Source organism: Dreissena polymorpha, chromosome 16, assembly GCF_020536995.1.
Source record: "Dreissena polymorpha isolate Duluth1 chromosome 16, UMN_Dpol_1.0, whole genome shotgun sequence".
In the NCBI taxonomy this organism is placed as follows: domain Eukaryota; kingdom Metazoa; phylum Mollusca; class Bivalvia; order Myida; family Dreissenidae; genus Dreissena; species Dreissena polymorpha.
The window spans coordinates 19907809-19927432 of NC_068370.1; the positions used below are offsets into that span (position 1 = coordinate 19907809).

Below are 19624 nucleotides of genomic sequence, written 5' to 3' on the forward strand. Positions count from 1 at the left end.
TTGGCTTGTCTGTCTGTCTGTCTGTCTGTCTGTCTGTCTGTCTGTCTGTCTGTCTGTCTGTCTGTCTGTCTAAAATTTAACCTTGGTCATAACTTTTGCAATATTAAAGTTAACAATTTGATATTTGGCATGCATGTGCATCTCATGGAGCTGCACATTTTGAGTGGTGAAAGGTCAAGGTCATCCTTCAAGGTCAAAGGTCAAATATGTGGCTTCAAAGTGGCGCAATAGGGGGCATTGTGTTTCACAAACACAGCTCTTGTTTAGGTCATCTGAGCAGATTGTGCCAATGGTGAGCTTTTTTTATTTCCTTTTGTCTGTTGTGCATCAGTGTGACATTCCTTTTACCTTGTGAACTCTCTATATGCCATTTTTGTCACTAATCTTAATATTATTTGGTCACAACATTTGTCCCAATGAAGTCATAGCCCAGTTGGAAACAGGATAAAAAACCAGGCCAAATGAAATACAAAGCTTGTTAACACCCTAGAAGTCACATTTAGTGTTGCTTCTTCATAAAAAAAATTGGTCCTGAGGGGTCAAAAACTATGTCACTAGGTAAATTTTAAGAAAAAGCATGTACCGGGTAATCACTCTTGAGGATGTATTTACTGCCTAGTCTTTATGAAACTTGGTCAGAACATTTGTCCCATTCGTATCTGGGCCAAGCTGGATACTATCTTATGTATGGTCAAAAAAAGTAGCAAGGTAATATTAAAGAAAAAGCTTTTAATAACTCTAGACGGCATTATTTATTCCCCAATCTTTATGAAACCAAGGACATTTATCCCAATGATATATCTGATAAGTTCAAAACATGACATGAAGGGTTAAAAAAAAGCTTGTGAACACTTTAGAGGCCATATTTATTGGTATATAAACTGGTCCATATTTGGGCAAAATCTAGGCTAACAATTCAAATAAAAGGAAAAGGCACCCTTTGGCAACATATATTACCCAATTGTCATAAAACTTGGTCAGAACATTTGTCTCAATTATATCTCGGTCAAGTTTGAAAGGGGCTGAAGTGGGGTCAAACAGTAGGTTACAAGGTCAAATTAAAGAAAAAAGTTGTGAACATTCTACAGGCCACATGTATTGCCCTATCTTCTTGTAAACTGGTAAGAACATGTGTCCCAATAATATATTAGCCTCCTTCAAAACTGTCAAATAAAATTAAAAGATAGTGAGCATTCTGGAAGCCTTATTAATTGCCCAATCTAAATCAGACTTTGTAAGAATCTCTATCCTTAGTGTTTATTCTAGACTGCACAATTGGGTGATTCACGCTATGTTTTCAAATATTGCACTCATTTTTAGCATGTTTGCGAGAAAATGTGCGCACTTTATAATATTTTATTTATCTTTAAGCTGCCAAATCCTGCTTTGCACATTTTTGAAAGTAACAGCGGAAGTCAAATAAAGTTAAATTTCCGATACATAATCATGATAACACTTAAAGAATTTTCGTTTTAAAGGATATGTGGGTTACTAAATATTAAAAACTTTGTTAAGAAAATCAGGGGATGGGACTTGTGAATGTCAGATGATTTCGTAGATAGAAGAAAGGGAAAGCTGATTTCTTTAGAAAACCAGCGTCAGCATCATCGGAGGTTGGAAAGTCTCAATCCTGGATACGCTACAGAAAGCCGATATTGACAATCATATAGCAACATTGGACCTGGACCTGGTAAGTAAAAAAAAAAAGAGAAAATTATCGCTTTCCCGAAATTCATTGAGGAATGACTTGCCTTGGCTCATTAAAAACAAAAATGGAGGAATGTTGTGCAGTTACTGATTAGAAAACAAGTTGTCTAACACATTGACAATGGGTTGCACAAATATGTGCATCAGACCTCAAACTTGCTGTTATAGCCAGATCCTGGGGGAAATGAGCTAGACCAAACTGTGAAGGGTATTATTTCACACAAGGATGCAACAGTTACATCTGCCAATCACACTGTCAACTTGTAAACTTAAAAGAGCATACAGTACAGCTCACGCAAAACAAACTAGTTCCGCGATCCACGGAGTTTAGCGACATCAATTGTATGCCGAGTCGTCCAAGAGATTCCACATCTTACCTCAGCGGCATGCCTCGACATGATACTGAGTAAATTGGTAATATGACGCTGATTCACATGGGATTGTCAGCAGATATAAAGGAATGTTTCCTTTTTCAAATTTCAACATGTATTTCACACCCATGCACTTGACAGTTTTTAGCTCGGCTGTTTTCAGAGGTTTTGTCATAGCCAGCTCGTCCGCGTCATGCTAAAACCTTAACATTGGCTCTAAAATCAAAGTGCTTCCACCAACAACTTTGAAACTTCATATATAGCTGTACCTTGATGAGTTCTACACGCCACACCCATTTTTGGGTCAGGTCAAAGGTCAAGGTCACTGTGACCTCTAAAAAACAAAAACAAAAAATTATTCACAACTGCACCCGCAACCGTGTGTTTGCACCCGCTATGCGGTGCTCTTGTTTTTTCTTCTTTTTAGACTCCATGGATAAAATGAAACAGTGTTCGCACCTAGCTGTAGACTACAGTACTTGGAGGAGTGATAATTGCGTGTTGTTTATGCAATTATCAGTTTGAAGCCATGACAAACCCATTATAATTGAATGTGATAATAACTTTGAGTGACATTTTGTGTTGTTGTTTTTTAAACAAATTGCCACATAGATGCGTTTTATCCCGAGTCTATCAATTCCCGATATATACGTTTATAATCGTCTCTATTGATTACAGCATACATGCATCATCTCACATATCTATTCATTACCTGATAATCCAGTATATGCCCTTTTTTCATTATTAAAACCAAATTCTTGTAAATATTTACAAAAAAAGTGCTCAAGAATTCCATAATCACAAACGATCGCCATTTTTATCACATGAATTTCAGCATATGTTTCTATTGTAAGATTTGATGAAATCAGCGCCCGATCGGGACTGGGGTATTCCAACATGCATAAATCAACTGACATGGGTCATTGTTTCATGCTTAGTCAGAAATATCTTGTGGTCCACGATTCAAGTCAGTGCATTACTTTGGAATGTGCTGTTATATCTTAAAACTCAAATGTCTAAAAATGGTATTTGATAATTGACTGCCTGTTTCTGAAAAATCCCTGTTTTTCAAAGTAAGGGGGAAATCCCCTACCCCCAACCCCCTACTTGTGGGTATCTAGAGTAGACACTGTATCCCGATGATATATTGGCCAACTTTGAAACTGGGTAAAAAAACTAGGTCACTACATAAAATTAATTGAAAATGCTTGTCAACAGTCTGGAGCTCACACTAACTGCTGAATCCTCATGAAACGGTGTCAGAACATTTTGCTCTCTGCAAAAAAATTGCTGACTGTTATTTGCACCAGTATTTACGTTTTAGCTCACTTTAGCACATAGCAAATCTCAGAACATTGATCCCAATCATTTCTTAGCAGCGTTCGAAACTGGTTTATGTGTGGTCAAAAAACTAGATCACTAGGTTAAATAAAAAAAGATGGTTAACACTTATTAAAGCTGATCAACACTTATTATTTTTTGATCTAATTTAGAAACTGGATCTTGTAATAATCAAAACAAGGACACTAGGTCCAATTTAAGAAAAAGCTTGTGAACATTCTAGATGCCACATAATTGCCCAATCTTAATGAAATTCTGTCAGCACAATTGTCCAATTAATTAATAGGTAGAGTTTGAAGCAGTGACATGTGGGCTCCATAAATAGGTCATAAGGTCGAGTTAAAGAAAAAACATTAGGCCAGAATTTTTTAATAAAATGATTTTCGGACCCACCGACTCCAATTTTTGACGAAACCAAAAAAAAAAAAATTAAAATATTTTTTTTTTCGGATGCCAAATGGTGGCTTTTAAACACGAAACGCTTGCAGGGTTTTAGAAAAAGTTCAAAAGAGTTATAAATCATCATAATAAACCCAGTTTTAATTACCCACATTAATACGCGAACCTCCTTCATCGTGTACATGTGCTGGAATTTACCAACAGCTACGCCATCATTGTTTGTGCAAGAAGTTGATGAACGCTACAACGCTTTCATCAGCAAAGTCTGCTAATTTCCCAATAATTATGCAACCGTCAAATAAAATCCTGAATGCAATCGATTTGTAAGTAAATAAATTATTATTTCTTTACAATTTTATAAAATTGATAGTATTAAAATGACTAAAAAATATTATGAAAGCAATAAGAAAAGAACGATTTTAATTTAACAGGTGCTCAAAATGCGAAACCCATTTAGGCCTATCAACTTTAAACATTCCATATTTTACGCACAAATACGGTCATATTTTAGAGAATAAAATTTTAAGTGTTGTTTAATGTAGTTGTAGTGACGAATTTGTGCATATAATATGTGTTTTTTCGTTATTTTCAATGGGTACGAAACTTTGGTTTTGTTCCGAACTGGTTCGTACCAAAAGTTCAAAAATCTCAAAATCAACAGTTTCTAAAACGATTTCAAACCATGAATGTCCAAATAAAATAGTCAAGTTTATGGGGGTTATTATCGGATTAACAGCTCCTTTATGACATTGAACTATCAATTATGATATTCTGGGATAAACTGTCACGAAGATCAATAATTATAACGATTATTAGGGACGCTATTTCTTTAATCAATACCATGACAAAAACACATGTTAACTAAAAACACATGTTAACTTGTTTCAACAGGCATTTGTGTTTAACAGTTCCATTATTAAAATGTTCTGGGAACGATATATTTTAATTAAGATACCAACTATTTCTGAAATCAAAAGTAGGTCCTTCACTCGATGTACTATATTTCGGATATGTTAAAATTCGGACATATATAAAGATAGTGACATTTATGTGTTGATTTGTTGTATATAGTTTGTACAAATATGTTTTGTGTTATTTCAGACAACAAGAATGGATGGTGGCAATTATCCTGGGTCTTTCTGTCAAGAAATAGATGTGAAAAAATATTCATTTAATTGAACCTGGAAATCAACCACCCCAACTAACAGAAAACCTTTTAACAAAAGTTGTTGTTTTAGAATTTGTGAAATTTGATAATAAACAGAAGTTGATGTATATCATGTCCAAATGACCAAATGTATAAACTGTTTAACAATTTGAATTGAGATGCTTTATTTTCTGATGTTTGATTTATTTTTCCTTTCAGATGATATATATTTGTATGATTCTAGGTTTTAATAAATAATTCTGAAACATTTATGCAGCATACTGTTACATTATTGTTAACATTATTATATTATGTTGATTATCTGGTTTATCAAGTGGAAAAAATGTTATTTATATAAAAATAAAGCTTTTAATATTAAGACTTATGAAGGTACTTATTGTTATTTATGTATTAACATACTTCTCAGAGTAATAAAAATATAGTAAATGCCATTATTCATGAATGTAGTAAGGTTCCTTAAATGATTGTCCTTATTGATTAATGTTCAATTACGGGCGGTTTTCACACCTCGATAAAGTGGCGACAACTTTTTTTGGGCCAGTGAAACCCCTGAAAAGCGTTTTATTATGCTATTTGTATTTGTCTGCGGTATCGATTTTTACTGGACAATAAACTATAAATGTTTCTTTTAAACCTCAATAGCTTATTGGTTGTTTGTGGAGATAAAGTATTTTTAATGCAACATATGGATTCCTTGTGAAAAAAACCCATAAAAAAATCACCAAAAAGTTTATTATAGACTAAGTGAAAAGATTGCATAACTTTTAAACTTATATCTATATATAAGCTCAGTTGAATTATCCGAAGGGATATTAAAAAATTATAACTCTCTGATTATACTCCTTTAATTGACGTTTCGGCATAATGCCTTTATCAAAACATTGGAAATTATATGTTAACTACATTTTTACGTCTTTTGACTGCACAATTTAAATAACAAAGAAAAATGTTTTTAAACGTCAAATGACGTTGTACATGATGACGTCATAAATGGCGTTATATAAAATGGCGCCAAAAAATGTAAAAATTCGCCAAAAATGAAATGACATTAAACACTTACATATTGTATCTTAATCTTATGTTAAATGTGTGCTTTATATATTTAATAAATTGATATTTTACAATAAAACAATCATCATCATATGTAATTATAATCTACCTAAACTTATTATCATAAATTAAATAGGGTAAACTTATTTAATGACTCTAATTATTTCAATCCATATCTATGAATAATATTCTAATGATATTTGATTAAATAATCATATATACTTGCTATTCTATATATCATATACACATTATGGACAAGATAAATTGCATAAAGTACTATTATTTTTACATTCATTTTTGTTGATGATTAATATAAAATGTTTTTCACATATATTTTTTACAAGATAGTTTCCCGTAGCAGGACATCAAGTTGATTTTTTGTATTTAGTCCATTTGGTGATTGTGTTTGAAACTTCTTTATGAATTCCAATTCTTTAATAAAAAATGTTGGCCTTAGAATAGTCTAGTAACATTGATTTTGAATGTGCAATCTTTATGAAACTTGCTCAGAACATTTCTTCAATGGTTTCTCAGCCAGGTGAGGTATGGTTCAGATCCATGGAAAAACAAGACGGCAATAAGGCAGAGCAGTTTTCCTATGTTGCCATGGCTATTTTAAAACCATTTGAATGCTCTTTAAGTCACCTTTTGACTCATTAGGAAACTACCTCAGGACATTATAAGATTGTGCTGTTATGATTTCTGGGCTGATTTCAAAAATAGTTTTGATTGATTAGAAATAATGGCTACCAGTTATTGGGGCAGTCTAGGATCTCAGGTGAGCACATAAGGCCATCATGTTAGTTGTGTAATCAAAAGTTTTGCCCATTATTTTACTGAGCCCTACTATTGCCCCACTTTTTCACCTTTCATATTATCCTTTAGTGGTTATGTTTCTTGAGCCTTATTAGTCCTTATTGTTTAATTTGCAAGGAAATAAGTTTTTAAAATATTTTGCAAATGCGGATACATGAAGTTTTCAGTCACTGTTTTACTAGGGTAAGCAAATGCTGGTTTCATGCCTCTCTTGATATGTCAGGTTCCTGTCAGAACCGTGCTCTGGGAGTGAGACGTCTCGGTGCCAGGCAACCCTTACATGACCCTTTTGAGGAGGGAGCCTTGGTTCTTTATGTACCACCAGAATTGTCTGCCCATGATTTGTTAAAGACAGACAGGTAAGGTGTCATTCCCGTTCACCTTTTTAAGGCAATAGCCTTTGTATAATGATTCTTTTTTCTAGCATCTAACTGATCTTGATACCGTGCGGGATTGAATAAAAGTGATTCAATGATGCCAATGCTGGAACTAAGACTTGATCAAAGTTTAACACTTGTACATGTTTAGAAATCTTTTCAAATTTGTATAAGCTCATTGATTCTGTGTGGGACCTTGAATTACTCTTTTACTTCCAGTGAGAAATTGCAAGTGCACGTGGTAGTTGATCCATCACTGACCAAGGTTCTTCGTCCTCATCAGCGGGAGGTCAGTTGTTAGCATATAATGCTCATGGCCAGCTTTTAGGATACTTTACTGTCTGCTTAATTGGATATGTAGGTCACTAGAGCTGAAAATAGATTACATGTATCAAAATGAAAACTTTTAATTCTTCTCTGAACCTCAGTCCTGAACAGGACTTTAATAGTTGTTGTTAGCATCGTCTAGTTGTCCTTTACTAAAATTGTTCAACTCATAACCATAGGGGTCATAAAGTTCATGGGACACAGGCACATGATACCGTAATTACTCTAAGTTTTCAGACACTCTAAATTTTTGACGCACTGTTTTTGAGCAAAAATGATTATTTTTTGTAACTCTTAATTTTTGGACAAATGGGTTTTCGTCCATATTTAATGTCTCTCAATTTTCGGATATATTTTACAGCGCTATTCTACAGACTTTGACACTGTTTTATCGCTTATCTTGGGAGTCGTTGTGACACTTTGATCATGAACTTTAACAACCGTATTAAGGTCATAAAACCTGGCAGATGCAATGCCTGAGGTAATGGACCATTACATTTGCGTAATTGGTTTAATAACCATTTATACCATTAGAAAACAATGGATACACTCAAAAGCATTTGAAACAGTTTCGTCCTATTAAGCAAGCAGAATGTTTTATGTTTTTACTTTTTTTATTAATATCATTTCAGGCAAGAGTTAGCAAAGTTCCAGGTTGTTTTTGTTTAAAAAATAAATAAAAAAATCAAGCACTATAAAATTATTGTACTTTGTTTTATTGCTTTTATATCAATATAATTATAATTTCCGGACACGGTAAATTTTGTCTCTAAATTTTCAGACACCTGTAAATTTGTAATACTTTTCGTATCTTTTTTTTCTCACTCGAAAAAAATGCTTATTTTTAAGTGTCCAAAAACTTAGAGTTATTACAGTATATAAAGAATTAGAGTTATTACAGTATATAAAGAATTAAATAGCAAAATTACACCAGAAAACTAAGCATCAAGGCCCAGAGGTGTAATATTTGGCATGTTTGTTTCAATCATGTTCCAAAGATAAAATCTGGCCCCAACTATGGGGCCTATCTTGATTCTCTGATATGTATGTACTGAAAACTTCACAAATCTTAAAATTTGCAAGGTTCAGATGTTTAGTATTTGCAAAATCATTCTCAAGCTCTGTTCAGAGCATGCTTTTTGTTTCCAGACTTGCCCATCCATGTGGGGTATTTTTCCCTTTCATGTTTAAATGTGAAACTTAGAAAATTTCCTCTGAATCCTCTTGGCACAGAGGTAAGGTATTTGGCATGTAATATTGTATGGTAGTTCTCTAAGTTTTTTTCAAATCATAAGCCTGGGGTCCAAATTGTCCACATCCTAACAATATGTCTACTGAATCTCTGTTCATTTGCAAAAAAATGCCAACAGGGTTGCATGTTTTTTTATATGGCTAAAGTGAAACATTTTGGACACTGAAAGTGTCATAATTTGTCAAGTCTTCATGAAAATTGCTCAGATCTTCTGTTCAAAAGATTAATCCGCTTATTGGATAAAGGTTCAGAAACATCACAAATGTTTCTTAGAATAATTTAATTCCCCAGAGTCTCAGGTGATCAACCAAAGGCCTATGGCCCTCTTGTTCTTATATGTCTATATTGTTAACAGTTTGCAACTGCACAGTTTTAGTCTAATCTGAATGAAACTCGCTCAGAACATCTTTTGTTTCTTGATAAATGGACCTAGTTTGAAATTTGCTCGCATTAAACATCATGACTGCAAGTTGTTTGGGCATTTTTTCCTATATTACACTGCAACGCAGATATATCCCAGTTGATGGGGTCCAAAGATGGCGAGCGCGATATATCCAGTGCGCGATATAACTCGAGAAATGCCTAACTTAATTGTATTGCGGTGAATTTGTCAAATTTCCCCAATGTTTTTTACATATGGCGCTGCTACATATTTTTGTATAGTAATAATTGCAAACCATTTCTACAATAAACATTTTCATAACTACAAACGTATCTGTATTTATTATAAAAACCAAAATGTAAACTATATTTTTTATTATGTCCCCCACCACTATAGTGGGGGACATATTGTTTTTGCCCTGTCTGTTGGTTTGTTGGTTTGATGCTTTGTTTGTGTGTTTGCGTCAAACTTTAACATTTGCCATTACTTTTGCAATATTGAAGATAGCAACTTGACATTTGGCATGAATGTGTATCTTATGGAGCTGCACATTTTGAGTGGTGAAAGGTCAAGGTCATCCTTCAAGGTCAAATATATATCTTCAAAGCGGCGCAGAAGGGGACATAGTGTTTCTGACAAACACATATCTTGTTTTCGTGTACGATCCCTCGCGATTCAGCAAAAAAGAAGAATTCTTGCTGTAAAAAACGTATAAAATATAATTATGCATAGATTCCAATTTACTCTTATTTTAAGTCCTAATGAAGGAACTTAAACAGCGTTATGGTAACCATACGGCATGTTTGAATTATATTTTATTAAGAGGAAATGTCAATGCCGCATTAATTTGTGAGATACCGCAGTACTTTAGTTGAAATTACAGCGAAACTTTTTATTGAAATTAAATTATCGCAATGTTGTACCCGCTACGAAATTTTTATTTACAAATAAATACACCCACGCCAATTTTCGCGCGTTTTTTATCAGGACAAAGAAAGTCATGACCAGGACCAAAATTTAACGATTTATATACCAGTAAACTGCCATTATTACCTTTGCAATGACACTAATTGGTTATTTCTTAAGTGTTAAAAACAACCCCAGCCTTGTGTAAACAACACCGTCACTAATCAACTGTTTTTCACGCTTCACTGCGTGCCATAGTAAGCCGCGAAATATAGGGTGTAAATACTAGCTAGAACCGGTTTTTGCTTAAGTTAGCAAATTCTCAGATTAAAACATGTCATTTAGTGATCATGCTCGTCGGATTTTTGGGAGCCATAGCCAAAGCGCGATATATTGGACAGCGCAATATACCGGTCCACGATATATCGGCATTGCAGTGTAGCATGAACCAATGATTTTTTAAGTAAAGCCAATAAGTTATTGATGACAAATGATTGCAGGAATACTAATTAGTGTGTAAGGAAGCATTTTCTGTTTCTTTTAATGGATTACTCTGACAATTGTATTTTTTATGATTTTTGTACGGAACAAGGTGTTGCAAACTTTATAATAATGTTTTTTCTAACCCAAAACTGGTACTATGAGAATACTGGATAAAATGCACACCTTCTAGGAAACATTGATAATTCTGATGTTTATTCTTGAAAATGTATTTTCTTAACTATAAATACCACTTTTGACCAGAAAATTCATAGATAACGATGTTTTTTTGTTTTTAGCTCACCTGTCACGAAGTGACATGGTAAGCTTATGTAACAGTGTGATGTCTGGCGTCCGTATGTGTGTGCGTGCGTGTGTGCGTGTGTCCGTCAACAATTTGTTTGTGTAGACAGTAGAGGTCACAGTTTTCATCCAATCTTTATGAAATTTGGTCAGAATGTTTATCTTGATGAAATCTGGGTTGGGATTGTATTTGGGTTATCTGGGGTCAAAAACTAGGTCACTAGGTCAAATAATAGAAAAACCTTGTGTAGACAATAGAGGTCGCAGTTTTCATCCAATCTTTATGAAATTTGGTCAGAATGTTTATCTTGATGAAATCTGGGTTGGGATTGTATTTGGGTCATCTGGGGTCAAAAACTAGGTCACTAGGTCAAAAACTAGGTCAAAAAGTAGAAAAACTTTTTGTAGACAGTAGAGGTCACAGTTTTCATCCAATCTTTATGAAATTTGGTCAGAATGTTTATCTTGATAAAATCTGTGTTGGGATTGTATTTGGGTCATCTGGGGTCAAAAACTAGGTCACTAGGTCAAAAACTAGGTCAAATAATAGAAAAACCTTGTGTAGACAATAGAGGTCGCAGTTTTCATCCAATCTTTATGAAATTTGGTCAGAATGTTTATCTTGATGAAATCTGGGTAGGAATTGTATTTGGGTCATCTGAGGTCAAAAACTAGGTCACTAGGTCTAATAATAGAAAAACCGTGAACAATTTGTTTGTGTAGACAGTAGAGGTCACAGTTTTCATCCAATCTTTATGAAATTTGGTCAGAATGTTTATCTTGATGAAATCTGGGTTGGGATTGTATTTGGGTCATCTGGGGTCAAAAACTAGGTCACTAGGTCAAATAATAGAAAAACCTTTTGTAGACAATAGAGGTCACATTTTTCATCCAATCTTTATGAAATTTGATCAGAATGTTTATTTTGATGAAATCTGGGTTGGGATTGTATTTGGGTAACCTGGGGTCAAAAACTAGGTCACTAGGTCAAATAATAGAAAACCTTGTGTAGACAATAGAGGTCACAGTTTTCATCTAATCTTTATGAAATTTGTTCACAATGTTTATCTTGATGAAATCTGGGTTGGGATTGTATTTGGTTAGTCAGGTGAGCGATTCAGGGCAATCATGGCCCGCTTGTATATTCCAATTAGCATATAACCTTTTTTCCAGTATATTCAGCCAATCAAGATTTCATTGTCTTCTAATCATCATCATGATCAATCTCTTGACCAGTTAGGCCGTTTGGGGGGGGGGGGGGGGGAATGAGGGACAATGATACAGAAATCCTCCTCCAGTCGGGTCTGTTTTGTGCTGCTGGGAGTAATTCATCCATGGGAAGGGATGTCCAATCTTTTACATTGTCCATCCAGCTGTTCTTCTGAGGGCCTCTATGTCGACCTCCCCCTAGCATGCCCTGGAGAACAGCCTTGCACAGAGAGTAGTGTCTGGTGACGTGTCTAAACCAAGTCAGCTTTTGTCGTTTGAGGGTTGCCAGTAGGGGCTCTTGTGGACCAACAAGTGTTCACTCATGTTGCTGACGTACTGGTCTAGTGCTCCGTGTAGGAGATGCGGAGTAGTCTTCGGAGACATTTATGTTCAAATGCCTGTATTCTGTGTCCGCTTGAAGGGTCCAGGTCTCACAGCCGTAAAGTGGGATGGAGACTGTGAGGAAATTGTAGAGCCTGTACTTAATGGCAAAGCTGATGGAACTGCTTGTCAACAACCTGCTCTGTCTGGCCATGGCTGCGGTCGCCATGGCAATTCTTATTGACCTCAGTGGTACTGGTACCATCCTTTGACAGGGTTGCCCCCAAGTACTTGAAGCTGGTCACTTCTACTAGCTTCTTGCTGTTCATGGTGATATTTGCACTGGTGTTCACCATGATCTTCGACTTATCGGTGCTGACCTCCATCCCGCATGCTCCTGCTCTTTCATAGAGTCTGTTGGTGAGATCTTGAAGTTCACTGCTGGTGCCACCCATGAGGCCAATGTTATCAGCAAATCACAATCCAAAAGTTCAAGGGGGAAAAGAAGTGGTCCAAGGAATTAACCCACCCACTGGTCATACCCCTACCAAAAAAGGGCAACCAAAAGTCGTGCGAGAATTATCAACTCATAAGTTGTAATGTCCTGTGTTTTATACTCCCTGAGGTTAAGAAAAGCATGTTCCGTCTGTCAACACAAATCTTCACCACTTTTCACAACTTAACATGCAGATGCACCATGTGCATGATGTCATAAAGTGACATCTACATGTACTTGGGACGGAAGTATTCCCACTGAACACGGGTATATGTTGTAACGCACTGGTCTTATATAACAATAACAACCAATCAAAAGGGATTTTTAACCTTATAACAAAAGCCTAAAATATCCTCATCCTTTTGATTTATTATCCCCCGCCAACGGCGGAGGGATATTGTTTTGGCGTTGTCCGTCCGTTTTTCCGTCCGTCTTTCCGTCCGTCCGTCCGGCACTTTTGTGTCCGGAGCCATATTTTGGAAGTGCTTTGGCGGATTGAAACTTGGTATGAGTATATATATGGATAAGAGGATGATGCACGCCAAATGGCATTGTACACCATCTGTTAATAACAAAGTTATGGCCCTTTGTATCTTAAAAAAATGCTTTTTTAGTGTCAAATATAACACTTTTGTGTCCAGAAGCATATTGGCGGGGGATATCAATTCAAAGAATTTGCCTGTTTATTTTTAAATCATTGAGTTTTCCCCTAAATCAAAACTAACACAAATATTTTCATTTCACTCCTCATATGTTAGTGACTGAACACTCAGCCTAAAAACGTTTATATGACCAAACAAGATATGTGTTTGTCAGAAACACTATGTCCCCTTGAAGGATGACCTTGACCTTTCACCACTCAAAATGTGCAGCTCCATGAGATACACATGCATGCCAAATATCAAGTTGCTATCTTCAATATTGCAAAAGTATTCATTAAATGAGCCATTTTAACACATATATCTGACCTTTGACCTTGGAGGATGACCTTGACCTTTTACCACTCAAAATGTGCAGCTCCATGAGATACACATGCATGCCAAATATCAAGTTGCTTTCTTGAATATTGCAAAAAATTATTGCAAATGTTAAAGTTGGGGCAAACAAACAAACAAACACACAAACCAACAGACAGGGCAAAAACAATATGTCCCCCACTATAGTGGTGGGGGACATAAAAAGAAGGCTAAGATTTGTTAACGTTTTCGGGCTTACTTGGAGGTCACTTAAATGCAAAATGTCAGCATGTGCATATTATTATAAAATGATAATATGTTACAAACAAATATTTAAAATTCTTTTACATATGGAACATAGTTTTTATACCCCCGGATCGAAAGATCGGGGGCATATTGATTTTGGCCTGTCTGTCTGTCTGCCTGCCTGCCTGCCTGCCTGCCTGCCTGACTGCCTGTCTGTCTGTCTGTCTGTCTGTCATTGTGTGTGTCCCAAAACTTTAACCATCGTTAAAGTTTTGCAATAACTTTTGCATTATTGAAGAAAGCAACTCGATATTTGGCATGCATGTGTATCTCATGGAGTTGCACATTTTGAGTGGTGAAAGGTCAAGGTCATCCTTCAAGGTCAAAGGTCAAATATATGGCTTCAAAGTGGCGCAATAGGGGGCATTTTCTGTTCTGACAAACACATCTCTTGTTTTGACATACACTTCAACACCGTTATTTCGAACACCGATAATCCGAAGTCACCGTTATTTCGAAGTATTTTTCAGGTCCCGGTTTTGGTTCTCCTTTGTTAATGTAACATTTCATTGTTAATCCGAACTTCGTTAAACCGAAGAAATCGTTAATTCGAAGTGATTCAGTCGGTCCCAACACTATAATTCGCACCTAATTATCAATCTTTAATCCGAAGTCAAAACTGCAAAATACAGTGCGTAATTTCACACCTTTGTCGTGGCGCGTCAAAAGCCGATCATTACACCTTTGTCGTCTGCGCGAACGCCGTTGTTCAGAGATACATCGCGTATTAGTTAAAAAAAAATGTTTCATTTCCGAAAATGTATTCATATGTATGTATGTCTGATAATTTGCGCTATTCTTTATATTTTATATGTTCTGTAATTAGACAAATATAAAAGCAAGAAAAAGAATCGTTTTATTCCTCCGTTTGTTACAAGTGGTAATCTATTTGCTATCTGACTAGTTTATGCTTTTAAGTAAGCGAGTAAAACAAAACCATGCGAATTCCACACCGTTCCATTTTTACAGAATCAAAGAACTCTTCTGTCAAATGTTTATTTCGAATTATCGTTAATCCGAAGATTTTTTAGCGGTCCCGACGACTTCGAAATAACGGTGTTGAAGTGTACTAGCAAATCACTGGACAAAATTGTGACAAATTGGAAGCTTTTTGCGTTGTTACAAACCATTAAAGCGAGCACTAAGACAAAATAATGCCCAGAACCAGGGGGCACCATACATTGTTATAGGCTTGCTAGAGTAGTTTTGTAGATTAACCTTAATAATGGACCTTGAATGTTAATATACACAAAATAATGGCATAATGATGTACATGTATGATATATGTGGACTTGTTTTTAAGGGTGTAAAGTTTATGTATGACTGTGTGACGGGAAACCAGATACCGGACAACTTTGGCTGCATCATGGCTGATGAAATGGTGAGCTTTTTTCTTTGTTAAAATTATTATTGTAAGAACTATACATCTAAATTGTATTTGATACCATCGTTACTTCACAGAATGAGAGGACAATGAGAAAGGAACATTAAACAAAACCTTAACTCTTGCATGTCCAGTATTTGTATAATATCCTTTTGCTGTCTGTGATTTATAACAGTGTACACATGTTTTCTTTAGGTTGCTGCATTTTTCGATGTATCTGTTTGAACCAGCTTTTCTCTTAAGCTGTCCTTTATAAGCGTCCAATGAAATTTGAATAAAATGTCCTGCCTGTAAGCCAGAAACTTTTTGTAATAGAAAACGTGCAATCTACAGACAGTAATCACATTGACATTAATAAGTGATTTAATTGACTTTCTATTTTTAACCAGGTTTTCCGAAGGAAAAGCTGGTTATTAGATTGGCGAATGTCAGCGGGCGGGCGGACGGAACAAGCTTGTCCGGGCCATAACTTTGTCGTTCATAGTGAGATTTTAAAATCATTTGGCACATTTGTTCACCATCATTAGACGGTGTGTTGCGCGAAAGAATTACGTTGATATCACCAAGGTCAAACTTTGAGTTCAAAGGTAAAAAATGGCCATAAATGAGCTTGTCCGGGCCATAACTATGTCATTAATTGTGAGATTTTAAAATCATTTGGCACATTTGTTCACCATCATTGGACGATGTGTCATACGAAAGAATTACATCAATATCTCCAAGGTCAAGGTCGCCAAGACTAAAAATATATTTATTTTGAAACAAGGTGGGTAACTTTGAAAAATCAGTTCTGTTTGAGGTTTCTCCCTTTATCAGACTTTTTTTTCAAATTTAAAACCTGGTTTTGTGACAATTTTGTCCCTTGTCTTAAGTATAGGGTATGAAAATGGATATTTTAGTGCGTTTTGCAAAGATTTAACTGCATGTTCAGCATGAATCAATTTTATCTCTAATAAAAAGGCTTCAACAGTTTCATTCTCAATTCTTGGCGTCAATACAATATGTTGTTTTCAAAATTGACCATATAAAAGTATTAAGCTTTAAACAAGCTGTCTTTCCAGCAGTGGAATAGTTACCTAACTTTAATGCATTGCTTTCCATCGCGAAAGGTATCAAGGTCAGTTTGTGGTGTGTAAGAGAATCGCTATATAAATGTTATCGCATTAACTAGATTAACTTGAATTTAGTTTGAGCAGAAATATCTAAAATGAAGATATTTTGTCAATATTATTATGGTATGTCCTTATTTGTTTTCAACATTTCATAAAAATTACTATTTTAGATTAATTAATAAGAATTATTCCAATATATTATTGACCAATTTATTAAGCATGAAGGCGATGATTCATGATACTATTAATAATAGCAAAATAAAACAATGTCCGGAAAACCACTGCAACAGGTTTATTCCCAGAACATGCGTATATGTATACAGATGATTTGCATGTTGTGGCTTGACTTACATGTTTTCATTTCATTTCCCTTTTTCTTTTGTAATTCTGTTCTGTATCTATAGATACATGTAAATGATCAATAATATCAAATAATGCAAAATATAATAAGCCGCGAAATTAGTTATATGTAATAATTAGTCCTTACAAAATGTTTTAAGGATTTAAACAGTGTACATAAGCAGTTAAACTAATATCCAACTTCATATGCCATGTACTACTACTGCGTCAACTTCCTAAACAATAACAAATACCATAGGCTATATTTGTAAACATTTCAATATCAAAATATATGTGCTTAGTAAGCAAGTAATATTCATTGAAAGATCCTAACAAACAAAGGAAATATGACATGCTGCATTTCGATCAGAATATTTAGTACAAGTATTCATGATGTACTCTAAAGTAATGCAAGAAAAAATTACTGTTAAGGTCCACAGGTCTTTGTGTATCATCACCAGTATTACTGAAATCATGTTCCTTTTCGACTGAGTCAAAACTGATGCTGCAGTGGTCGTTGCCATGGTTGTCCTAGACGTTTGTTGTACTCATAAACAGAAGGAGTAAATTTCAATGAAGAGTCCTGGACATTTTTTTCCAATACGAATTGCGTCTTGATGACCGCCACCTCTAAATTACTCCCCTGTTCACTATGAACCCTTGCAAAAAACAACATCATTTACTATAAAACTTTTAAAAAGTATTTTGGCGGTAGTCTTTGCAATTTGGTTTTGAGTCGGAAATGACTGTGCAAATTGCCTGAAATGGTCCGTCAACAGGAGTACATTTTCATATCCACCCTTTGAACATTTAAGTGAAAAAAAATCGATAAAGAGTACGTCCATTGGTGATGTAGATTTTGGGATCAGTTCAGTTGCTCGCGCTTTACAATGAATACAGCGTCTGCAATTTCTCACTGAGTTGGCCACAAGCGTATTCATCCCAGGCCAATAGAATTTTTTTGCAAATAATGTGGAGATTCTATCCCTTCCCTGGTGACCAACATCATCGTGGAGCGCTTTTAAGACATCATGCCGAAGAACCTTTGGTAATACAAGCTGTAAGTGCTTTCAGAGTCTACTGCTGTCTTTCCGTAAAGAACACCTTTCAACATTGTCAGGTCTGACCACTCCGTCAGATACTGTACCAATCAACAATCCATCGTCTTGGCCGGTTTAGTTCCATGAGTAAGGTGATTGATGACCATTGAAATGATCATATCCTGAACCTGTGCCTTGTGCATGTCTGTAGACAATACGGCATATGCATTCAACAACTTAGTAGGTACATCACGATGCTGGCAAGGTGACTCCACTCCTGGGTTGCATATTGTCTCCGAAAGTGGGATCGTTTCAGGTTTCGCAGCGTGACTTACAGTATCAATTACTTCTTTTTGAATACAGCGACTTAAACCCACAATGTCAGTAACTTGTTTCCCTTATATGTATACAGTACACACTGAAATAACACACACAATTTTTCTCAAAAACAGCAAGGGTCAAACGTATTTGACATGATAATGTAATGTTGTATGTGCATTCCTTTCCCTACCAATTTTGTTCAACTCATACCCCTTATGTTGAAATTATTTGCTGCCTAGATGCTTACTTGTTTTAATGATATACCTTCGGATTTTGAAAATGGTTGTGGTCAGTTGAAAAACAATGCCACCAGGGGTTGCAAGATTTTAAATTTTGCTAAAATTGCCATAACTTCTGTATTTATGATTAGATTTGATTGATACTTTGACAAAACAACTCTTACCTGACATACCACAATAGACTCCACCCAAACCATCCCCCACGCCCCCCCGAATCCCCCCCCCCCCCTAATCCCCCCCCCTCAATCCCCCCCCCCCAATTTTTTTTTTAAAGATCATCTAATAAATTACCACCACACCCTAACACTATACCCCTCCCCCCCAACCCCCACCCCAAAAAAATAATTTTTATGCCCCTGTAGGGTGGCATATAGCAGTTGAACTGTCCGTCAGTATGTCAGTCCGTCCGTCTGTCTGTCCGTCCGAAAAAAACATTAACATTGGCCATAACTTTTCACTATCGAAGATAGCAACTTGATATTTGGCATGCATGTGTATCTCATGGAGCTGCACATTTTGAGTGGTGAAAGGTCAAGGTCATCCTTCAAGGTCAAATGTCAAATTTATGGCGTCTGTCCGTCCGAAAACTTTAACATTGGCCATAACTTTTTCAATATTGAAGATAGCAACTTGATATTTGGCATGCATGTGTATCTCATGGAGCTGAACATTTTGAGTGGTGAAAGGTGAAGGTCAAAGTCATCCTTCAAGGTCAAATGTCAAATATATGGCGTCTGTCCGTCCGAAAACTTTAACATTGGCCATAACTTTTTTAATATTGAAGATAGCAACTTGATATTTGGCATGCATGTGTATCTCATGAAGCTGCACATTTTGAGTGGTGGAAGTTCAAGGTCAAGGTCATCCTTCAAGGTAAAAAAATTAATAATTTCAAAGCAGCATTCTCATGAAGCTGCACATTTTGAGTGGTGGAAGTTCAAGGTCAAGGTCATCCTTCAAGGTCAAGGTCATCCTTCAAGGTCAAAGGTAAAAAAAAAATCAAAGTGGCGTTCTCATGAAGC

The 19624-nt window shown here is 35.7% G+C and overlaps 1 protein-coding gene across 2 annotated transcripts in view; it reads left to right on the forward strand.

Annotated features, from left to right (window-relative positions):
* The window catches only part of LOC127862914 (DNA repair and recombination protein RAD54-like), a 170427-nt gene that overhangs the window by 49615 nt on the left and 101188 nt on the right, over positions 1-19624 (forward strand). For both annotated transcript variants that reach the window (XR_008040851.1, XM_052402188.1), the window contains exons 5-7: positions 7076-7211; positions 7449-7518; positions 15471-15548. Coding sequence is in view for 1 of the 2 variants with exons in the window: in XM_052402188.1 (XP_052258148.1) it covers positions 7076-7211; positions 7449-7518; positions 15471-15548 (284 nt within the window). In the remaining variant the exon portion in view is untranslated. The remainder of the gene's footprint in view (positions 1-7075; positions 7212-7448; positions 7519-15470; positions 15549-19624) is intronic.